At 42.9% G+C, this 10,872-nt stretch overlaps 1 protein-coding gene across 1 annotated transcript; it reads right to left on the bottom strand.

The window, feature by feature from the left end:
- Positions 1 to 937: 937 nt before the first annotated feature.
- Positions 938 to 10,623, bottom strand: lpar2b (lysophosphatidic acid receptor 2b). The gene is made up of 5 exons (XM_068702702.1): positions 10,347 to 10,623; positions 6,328 to 6,718; positions 3,371 to 3,865; positions 2,502 to 2,764; positions 938 to 1,715 (listed from the first exon to the last, which is right to left on the bottom strand). The coding sequence occupies exons 2-5, from the start codon at positions 6,581 to 6,583 to the stop codon at positions 1,581 to 1,583; spliced, it is 1,149 nt and encodes a 382-aa protein (XP_068558803.1). The 5' UTR covers positions 6,584 to 6,718; positions 10,347 to 10,623; the 3' UTR covers positions 938 to 1,580.
- Positions 10,624 to 10,872: the final 249 nt, after the last annotated feature.

Here is a 10,872-nt window from a genome sequence, read left to right as displayed (position 1 = left end):
TATATGATGTATTATATTATTATATGTAATATAATATATAATATTATATTAATATATTATTATATATAATATATTATATATCATATATTATTATATGATATATATCATATATTATTATATGATATATAATATATTATATATTATTATATGATATATAATATATTATATATCATATATTATGATATATAATATATATATAGTATTACATTATTACGTGTGTGTAACAGGAAACCCACATTAACATGTTTAAAAGTCAACGTTACGTTTTATCTTTTGTTCAGATATAAAAAGTAAAATAAATAATGAATCAACTCGTTAAATTTTATTCTAATCTGATGGAAACAGGAAACAGGAAACGAGTTAGTGCTCATGAAAGGAGGTTAAAGTGTCACTCTGGAACGCTTGAAATGAAATAAATGAATAAATCTCTTAAGGTCACTCGATGTGGATCTCTGGTCCTCTGATGAAAGTATTGGTTTTAATGAGAATAAAGTCTTAATTTAATGAGAATAAAATCTTAATTTAATGAGAATAAAGTCTTAATTTAATGAGAATAAAATTTAAATTTAATGAGAATAAAATCTTAATTTAATGAGAATAAAATCTTAATTTAAAGAGAATAAAGTCTTAATTTAATGAGAATAAAATCTTAATTCAAAGAAAATAAAGTCTTAATTTAATGAGAATAAAATCTTAATTTAATGAGAATAAAGTCTTAATTTAATGAGAATAAAATCTTAATTTAATGAGAATAAAGTCTTAATCAAACTGAACCTGAAGAGGGAGACGAGTTCCCAGAAGGTCTCCAACGGAGGAGGAGCTTATGAGAAGTAGGGAGGGGCTTAGTATGAGGGAGGAGCTTATGAGGAGGAGGGAGGAGCTGAGGAGAGGAGAGGAGGACGTCTTCTCTCCATCAGTGATGGAACCACATGAGACAGAGCTTCTAAGAGTTTTAATGTGGTCTGAGTCTCTGAATGCAGATCATCATGAAGGAAACGAGGCGTTACATGAACATCCTGATATTAATATTGATAATATTAATTATATCAATACCAGTGATGCTGCTTTCAATGCGCTACAATCACCAATAAAGCTTTACATCACCATCAGCTGAGAGACGTCAACAAGCGTTTCATAAAATAAAAATAAAAACCCACGCAGCTTCTGTTGCATGCTGGGAACAAAGAGGATGTGATCAGCGTGTTCAACAGCATCATAACCACTTCATCATCTAATGAACTAATGAATGCTCTATGAACGTAATAAAGCATTCATAAACAACAGTTCACTCGTGAATCAAATAACATTCATAAAGACACTGATCTCAGTCCTTCAGAGTCCACAAGAAGGGTCTGGACCTGGATCCTCCTGGACCCCGGACAAAATAACGGAGACACACAGACCCACAAACGAGAGCCGTCAGACTGCTTTGGTCTCAAACACACAAGTCTATCGAGACCACGAGACAGACTCTGAGACTAGGTCTTATTCCTGCTGTCCCTCGGTGTCTTTAAATCACTAGAAGTTCTCAAAGCACAGTTTGTCTTAAAAGACTAAAGAGTTTAGGACACGTCCGTCTCTCAGTGAGTCTTCATGTCTCCGGTGGTTCGAGTCCCCGTCAGGTCTCTGAGGCGGGTGACGTCCTCCGAGCCGCTGCGGATGAGAAGCGTCCCGTTGGTCCTGTCTGTTGGCTCGGCGGCCCGAGACTTAAAGTTCTACAGACAAGAGAGGGGGAGAGACGGACGAGAAGGTGAGGACAGAGGACGAACCGGAGGGGCACCAGGGACATGAGGAACACCAGAAGACACAAGGGACACCAGAGACACAAGGGACACCAGAAGACACGAGGGACACCAGAAGACACAAGGGACACCAGAAGACACGAGGGACACCAGGAGACACCAGAAGACATGAGGACGGAGGATAAGACAGGAGGAAACAGGAAGTGGAGAGAGGAAGCAGAGAAATGTGTTAGTCGGGATCAGAGCGGCACGAAGAGGAGACGAAGGTCTGATGGACACAAAGACGAAGACGGAGCAGATGATCTCACTTTTATGAATTTATTCATTTCACAACGTTGGTACAAAAACAAAGGATTAATAAAAAAGAACATCTCTCTGTCTCTCATGTCAACGACAACGTGTGTGCGTGTGTGTGTGTGTGTGTGTGTGTGTGTGTAGGTGTGTGTGTGTGTGTGTGTGTGTGTGTGTGTGTGTGTGTGTGTGTGCATACTGTATCTTTAAAAGGAGAAAGTCATAACCACCACCATGTCTCAACCAATCAGCTCTGTGAGGATCAATACGTTACAGGAACCACCATCAGGATGCAACTGCAGTCACTGAGCTTTTATTGTGAAAGGGTCGCTGTGAGAGACCCACGAAACAACAGAACAACTATTCTATTCTCCAATGAATAATAACTCTTATGAATAATAAGAGGACCGAGATGAGTAGCTCCTTTCATTATTGGCCACGCCCCCCCCCCGTGCTGTCGCTCAGTACCTCTTGCTCCATGTTGGTGTTAAAGTGAACCCCTGAGCTGCTCTGGTCTCCGCGCCGCCGCCGGCACACGTAGCACAGGATCTCCTTGAAGGTCCTCCTCATGTCCTTGTCCCTGAAGGAGTAGATGATCGGGTTCACGAAGGAGTTGCACTCGGCCAGAACCAGGAAGTACTTCTCAAACTTCAGCACGTTGCAGCTGTCACAGCCCAGACCGTCCAGCAGCAGAATCACCAGACCGGGGGTCCAGCAGAGCACGAAGCAGCCTTGGGGGGGGGGGGGGGGGGGGGGGGGGGGGTTAGCCAGGTGAGTGAGTGAGTGAGTGAGTGAGTGAGTGACACCATTACATTGAACACAGCAGTCATGTTTCCTCTTTATAAATCAGGGGTCTCAAACTATTATTACCAACGGATCTTTACTAGTCTAGAACCAGTTCCGTCCTGTAGGGGGCAGCAGAGAGAGAACTTGTGATGACGTTAGAACAGAGCTGAAGAATGTGAAGTCTGTACGATCACGTTTCATTATCACAACACTCACAATGGAATGCTCACACACACACACACACGCACGCACGCACGCACGCACGCACGCACACACACACACTCTTCAGCTACATCCAAACACAGTTTAACCCTCACACATCCATCTAAAGCGTGTCAGGAGCTCACAGGCTGCTTCCTGTCAGAACAGCTCAGGGTGTCATTACTCTGACTCAACGGCAGAAAGAAAAACACACCTGAGGAATTCAAATGAATAATAAAAGAGTGTGTGGGTGTGTTAACAAGCACAGACACGCTCAGAGAGGAGTGTGTGTAGGGGTGTGTGTGTGTGTGTGTGTGTGTGTGTGTGTGTGTGTGTCTCCTTCTCCTCACCCAGGATCATGGAGACGGTCTTCATCAGGTTGAACACCGTCTCTTTGTACCTCATCTGACTCGTGTGCTGAGACATCTGCTTGCTCTTGTGTCTGACGTAGAGGAAGATGCGCGTGTAGACGGCCACCATGATGGAGAAGGTCAGCAGGTTGAGGACCCCCCAGAACACCAGGTAGCTGCGGCTGTACAGCGGCGCCATGGTGGAGCAGTTGTCCAGGTCGCACAGGCAGTGCCAGCCCATGGTGGGCACCAGACCCATTAGGATGGCCACCACCCAGATGAAGATCATGATGATGAAGACGCGCCGGGTGCTCATCTTGCTGTGCAGCTGCATGTTGAAGATGGTCTGGTGGCGCTCCACGGCCACCGCCAGCAGGTTGAGGACGGAGGCCGTCAGGCTGGTGTCGATCAGACCCTGACGCACAAACCACTGGGTCTTGGACAGCTTGATGGTCCAGGGACCGGTGTGGAACATCAGGTGAAGGTAGGAGACACCTGCAGGAGGAAACAAACACGGCATCACTATCGTTAACCGTCACAGTGTAAATAAAGTTTAACGTTAACCATCACAGTGTAAATAAAGTTTTATTGTTAACCATCACAGTGTAAATAAAGTTTTAACGTTAACCACCACAGTGTAAATAAAGTTTTATCGTTAACCACCAGTGTAAATAAAGTTTTATCATTAACCATCACAGTGTAAATAAAGTTTTATTGTTAACCATCACAGTGTAAATAAAGTTTTAACGTTAACCATCACAATGTAAATAAAGTTTTATCGTTAACCATCACAGTGTAAATAAAGTTTTAACGTTAACATCACAGTGTAAATAAAGTTTTATTGTTAACCATCACAGTGTAAATAAAGTTCTCCTGACGATGGTTCTCCTCCAGTACTCAGTAGAACATGTGGTTCTAGTCTCTGATCTCTGATCATGTTTCATTGTTAACAACTAATCAAGAGGAGAGCTAGTAACGTTAGCAGCACCGCTAACGGCTAATCAACGGAGGTTCACTTCAGTTACATCATGATGCCTTCAGGCTCTGCTCAGTGAACAGGAGTACTGGCTGAAGGTACATTATAACAGGTTTGTTCGACATAAGCCAGGCGTGCACAGAATCAATCACCGGCGATCGGCGCACAATGCATGCTGGGTAGATTTGCGTCCGACTTGCTGTGACGTCATGAACACGTGGGCAATGATAACCTCACGAGAGCGAGGCGGCCGCAGATTTCAGAGCCAGGCACTGCGGAGTTGCTCCCCACCGACTGCATGACCCCAGGGCATGATGGGAAACTTCTGGCTGTTTTCGGATCAAAGAGCTGATTGACTCTTAGATTTGACAACAAACACGTTTTGTAGAAAATCCTAATTTTCTAGATTGTTGGCCAACAGTCTCATTTTGTGCAATGATGTGGCTGATAATAATAATAATAATAATAATATGAGGTGATTTATTTAGCATCTGTAAATCAATATATTTATTGAGAAAGCCTACATCCAACCTGAGGTCAACATTGTTTCAGTCAGAGCACTGAATGTGTCCATCCATTAACAATGATGGTAGAATTGTTTCCTGGTATAATAGGCTGTGGGACTGTTGCATTGTGGTCTAACAATGAGAATGTGACATCCATCGACAGCACAGACTGTATTTGGAAATCATATAGGTACATGTATGTGTGTATATATGTATATGTATTTATTTTCGTTCGGTTGTCGTATTAGAGTCCTTAGTCCACACTCCAGATCAGTGGTGGAGGTAATGCACCCGAAAGCTGTTTACCAACCTCCATGAAAAAACAAAAGAAGAAGAAGGCGGCTGGAAACGGTCCGACTTGAACGCAGTTTTGTGTCACACACCCCCCCCCCCCCCCCTGCTCTCGTCTGCTTTCCAAGCGAGGAGCAGTTCATCTGGAACGAGCCTACTGTCATCCTGATGTGTTCACATGTAATCTGTAAAATGTAGTTCTGGTGATGAACTTGAATAGATCCAGTAGTTTGAAGGAGATGTTTTCACGTTACTATAAAATAGATGTTAGAGATGAATTATGATGTTTGACTTCTTGCCCTCAGAAGGTCACATGATGCCTTCATGACACATCATAGATTTATTTACCGTCACTGTTTCTCAACATCTCCATTAAAAAAAACAACCGGTCGATCACATCTGTTGTCCAGATGTGACGCTACATGACTCACCCTGTGTGTGTGTGTGTGTGTGTGTGTGTGTGTGTGTGTGTGTGTGTGTGTGTGTGTGTGTGTGTGTGTGTGTGTTGACATGGATATAAAACGTATCAGTCCGTTCTATGAAAACCTCCGACAGGTTCTACAACTTTACATCGTTTAGTCATTTAAATAACTATTATCTGGTCCTGAACCAGTCTCAGTCTAGTCCTGATCCTCTATATGAACCAGTCTCAGTCCAGTCCTGATCCTCTATATGAACCAGTCTCAGTGTAGTCCTGATCCTCTATATGAACCAGTCTCAGTGTAGTCCTGATCCTCTATATGAACCAGTCTCAGTGTAGTCCTGATCCTCTATATGAACCGGTCTCAGTGTAGTCCTGGTCCTCTATCAGACCTCCATCAGTACAGAGACCATCAGAGAGAAGATGGTCTGTTTCTATAGAGTTATTCTTGATGATGTCATCGGAGCCACCTGGTCGGATTCTGGTGAAACCAGATGAACTCATGCAGGTTCACCAGAAACTCCTTCAGCTCAGACTCCAGCAGACACCGGTCCACCGTGGACAGACCCAGATCCTCCAGTAGAGACCGGTCCACCGTGGACAGACCCACATCCTCCAGCGGAGACCGGTCCACCGAGGACAGACCCAGACACGGAGCTCCGGAGGGAGGAGGAGAGCTCAGCTCCCTTCCTAATCCTGATCTAAAGGTCCCGGGTCTATCCGGACCTCACGTGGAGCACCACATGTAGTGAAAGCGTCGTACCTGATAAGAGGTCGGCCACGGCCAGGTTACCCAGCAGGTAGTAGATGGGGAAGTGGAAGCGTCGGTTCTTCAAAATGGCGGCGATGACCAGGAGGTTGGAGAAGATGACGATGAAGCAGACCGTCATGCCCAGAGTGACGATCACGTAGTCGCGGTTGCGCCACGAGACGCTGATGTTCTTGCCGCTCTTCTCGTAGAAGAACTTGATGGTCTGGTTTAAGTAGCATCCCACGGTGTCGTCGGTATCCGTGTCCATGTCGAGGATCAGAGCGGCGCTGCAGACGGGAAGTAGAAGGAGACGGTCTAGGACGCCATTCGGACTCACCCTCTGTGGGGGGGAGGAGATCGGCACGCCATCGGAGGGATCCGGAGATCAGTCTGGATCTTCAATCTGTGGAAACATGGAGCGTCAGTCATCAGATCAATGAACACGTTTACCGGATCATCAACGGGTCCGATCAAAAGGGAACTTCCAGAGATCCACGACCAGGTTCCGTTGAGATCGTGGATGATCGATACGGATCGTTGTAGTCGTTTTGTTAGCCGGTCTACAAGGATCCAGACCACCAACGTCCCAAAGACCATTTCAACATGCTGAGGTCTGAACCATCAACGATTCAAATAAAAACAACTCTGAAGTTTGTATCATTCCTCATGTTAACCTTGTGTTATTTGATAAGTACGATTATTGTCAGAGGACATATCAGCGTATCATGTATAAGAAACATGTCGGTGCGTTCAGGGACACGCCTCAACAGGACCTGAACCGTGAGCTCAGGCTTCAACCGCCGCGGTGCGTTCAGGGACACGCCGCTCCCTCACACAGAGAAACAGCACAATGACGCGTTCAATGGAAACAGAAGAGACACACCTCACTATTACACAATCAGCTATGTAACTCAATACACACACACACACACACACACACACACACACACACACACACACACACACACACACACACACACACACACACACACACACACACACACACGAGGGAGGAGGCCTCACTGAGACCAAAACCACCAACAGAAGAATGTGGAGACAGTGAGGGAAGGTCTGAGGGAAGGTCTGAGGAAAGGAAACAACCAACCAGAGGAGGAAGAAGAAGACTGCAGCGTACAGGAAGTGATAATAATAATTATACCATATATTTGTATTATTAATAATCACCATAATTATATATTATTATGATAGAATTTAAATATCATTACAAATAATAATAGTTAACAAAAACAATACATTGATTTTATAACATTTATAATAATAAATTATAATTATTATAACAAAATTATAATAATGGTGCTAATAATAAAAATACTATATAAATATTATTAATAAAATGAACAATATAGTAATAACAATAATAATAAGGAAAGTAACAATAATACTAAGAATTAATCACAATAAATAATAATAAATGTGTGTGTAGATGTGTGTGAGTGTAGATGTGTGAGTGTGTAGGTGTGAGTGTGTAGGTGTGAGTGTGTGTGTGTGTAGGTGTGTGTGTGTGTAGGTGTGTGTGTGTGTAGGTGTGTGTGTAGATGTGTGTGTGTAGGTGTGTGAGTGTGTAGGTGTGAGTGTGTGTGTGTAGGTATGTGTGTGTAGGTGTGTGTGTAGATGTGTGTGTAGGTGTGTAGGTGTGTGTGTAGGTGTGTGTGTAGGTGTGTGTGTAGGTGTGTAAGTGTGTGTAGATGTGTGTGTGTGTGTGTGTGTGTGTGTGTGTGTGTGTGTGTGTGTGTGTGTGTGTGTGTGTGTGAGGTGAGCAGAGAGGAAGTGAGTCCTCATGTACATTAATAATTTGTCACGTATTGAACTGAAACATGAAAACAGGTTTTAGAAGCTTTATAGAGATAAATATATAATAAACAGGTATACATATCTGATATCTATGAAGAATGTTTGAAATACAATATGAAACCATCTTTAATGCGAGTTGTGATTTAAATGAAATAACATTCATAACACACACACACACACACATATATATCTTATGTAATATATAATATATATAATAGAAGCAGACTCTCGCGCTGCAGCTGTGAACAGGAAGTGAAAACCACCAAAGAAGCAGAAAGTCAGAGCTGGAAACTACCGACGACGTCACAGACCAAGATGTTCCTCTGAGCCGGTGAGACCAAAGCAGCGCTAAAGGAACCGGGCCACCAGTCACTGGTTCCTGTTACACCTCAGAACCGTTACAACCGATAGAACCACAGAGCTGCAGCTTCTCATCAGAACTCATTTATATTCATATTCGTTAATATACAGAAGAAGCGTATAGATCCATGAGGTGAAGGAGAGGAACGACACCGTGTTCTCTCAGTCATCTCGTCGGCTGACTTCTTGAGAACGGTTCTTTACATTTGGTTCTGACGGGGAACCCGTCGTTCTGCGTGAGGATCTGTTGAAGTGTGTCAGTGGAGCATCAGAGAGGACTCGTTGGGTCTTTGTAGACGTTAGTTTGGATTGTTCTCGATCGTCGGAGATGACGTCATGATGAAGTGAAGGAACCAGAACACGTCTCCACACGTTATGAATACTAGATAGAGACACTTCAGTGCTTCACTCTGGACCTCAGATAACCGTAACATAAACACATATGTTCTGATCGTAGAGACGCTCCTGTGCCGTTTGTTTTACTTCCTGGAACATCTTCTGATATCTGAGCTACGTTTGTGCTGCTAGCTCAGGCTAAAGTCCGGTCGCTACTGAGAACGTGCAGCTCTCCGAGAACAAAGGAGGCGTCGCCCTCGTCGAGCTCCTTCTGCACATGCTCAGTAGAGACCTGGAAGCAAGCGTTGTTGTTGTTGTTAATGAGCTAATACATGAGATGATGATATTTTCCTCTACATTACAAAATATCTCCGTTCACACCAGAACCCAAAAAAACAACAAAAAGTCAACGATCCGTCAAACACCAGAGAAGAAGAAGCTTGTTGATAACAAGTAGTAAATGATATTAAAGATGATTATTCATCCGTAGACCGAAAGTGACTCACAGGTGAACGAGGAGTTTCTGCTGAGCGTCACTTTATGATAAGAAAACGTTGATCTGGAGTTTTATTATAATTCATATTCAGACGGATACAAAGTAACAAAAGTTCTTAAAAATCAATCATTCCATTGTTTTCAAAACATTTGTTTTATAAGATATATGTTTATAAGATATATAATTATAAGATGTGTTTATAATATATGTTTTATGAGATACATATATGTTTATAAGATATGTGTTTATAATATACGTATATGTTTTATGAGATATATATGTTTATAAGACATATAATTATAAGATGTGTTTATAAGATATATGTGTTTATAAGATATATGTGTTTATAAGAGAGAGATATATATATATATATATATATATATATATATATATATATATATATATATATATATATATATATATATATATATATATGTAGACCTTGGTCAGATTCACAAAAACTTTTTCTATATTTTATATTTTCTACAAGAAGAGAAACACATTTCATGAAACTAAAGAGTCAGAACTATTAAAGTGAACAAAGAGTCTAAAACTGATTTAAATCAAACAAACCTGAGCTCTGATGATGAAGATGAAGATGATGAAGATTCATAATAATCTATAATTTAAGAATTCATCGATTTGTTGATTAAAAGCACAAAAGGCCAAAAAACGTAGATTGAAAATCTGAAATGTTTTCACAGATATCATCTCTTTAATGTGTGTATTACCACAGTAAGGCGAGTGTATTGTGTGTATTTCTACGCGTTAAACATGAAGTAGTATTTAAAGTACTCAGCAGTGAACACGGTGACCTCCTCAATGACGAGGAGTCATCGGAGGACATCAGGTAGCACAGGTAACGAACGCACTCACCACACCTGAGCAACACGACACACACTTTGAACTTCAGACGTCTCATGTGGACTGGAGACGGACCGGGTCTAGAGGAGGACCGGGTCTAGAGGAGGACCGGACTACAGAGACGGTTCACTCACTGTTACACTAAAGAACAATATCAACTCACCTTTACTTTGGTCCGTGAAGGTTTCTCCAGTCGGTCCGGGTCCTGGTTCGAGAACTAACAGACCTGAAGACCGTCCAGGTGGATCAGAACGAAGAGGGTTTATCGGCTCCGGTTCTGTCGGGACTCCATTCCTCCGGTTCCTCCGGTTCCTTTCTCGCTCCGTTCGACCTCCTCGGTGCTGGAGACTCCGTCACCTGCTTCCGGTCTACTTTGGGCGGGTTGTTACCTGAGCGGAGTGATCTGAGCTGAGAGAAGAAAAAGGTGCGGCTCGATCCTCCGCCGCTGTGTCACTGAGAGGAAGAGGAGAAGGAGGAGCTGCTCCTGTAGGCTCCTCCTCCTCCTCTTCTTCTTCCTCCTCTTTTTCCTCCTCCTCTTCTTCTCCTCCTCCTCCTCCTCTTCTTCCTCCTTTCTTCTCCTCCTCCTCTTTCTCCTCCTCCTCTTCTTCTTCCTCCTCTTTCTCCTCCTCCTCTTCTTCTTCCTCCTCCTCCTCCTCCTTCTTCTTCCTCCTCTTCTTCCTCCTCCTCCT

This window comes from Cebidichthys violaceus, unplaced genomic scaffold, assembly GCF_023349555.1.
Source record: "Cebidichthys violaceus isolate CVI_PGR_0920_01 unplaced genomic scaffold, fCebVio1.0.p SCAF_88, whole genome shotgun sequence".
NCBI classification, from domain to species: domain Eukaryota; kingdom Metazoa; phylum Chordata; class Actinopteri; order Perciformes; family Stichaeidae; genus Cebidichthys; species Cebidichthys violaceus.
This window is presented reverse-complemented; position numbering and strand designations above follow the sequence as displayed.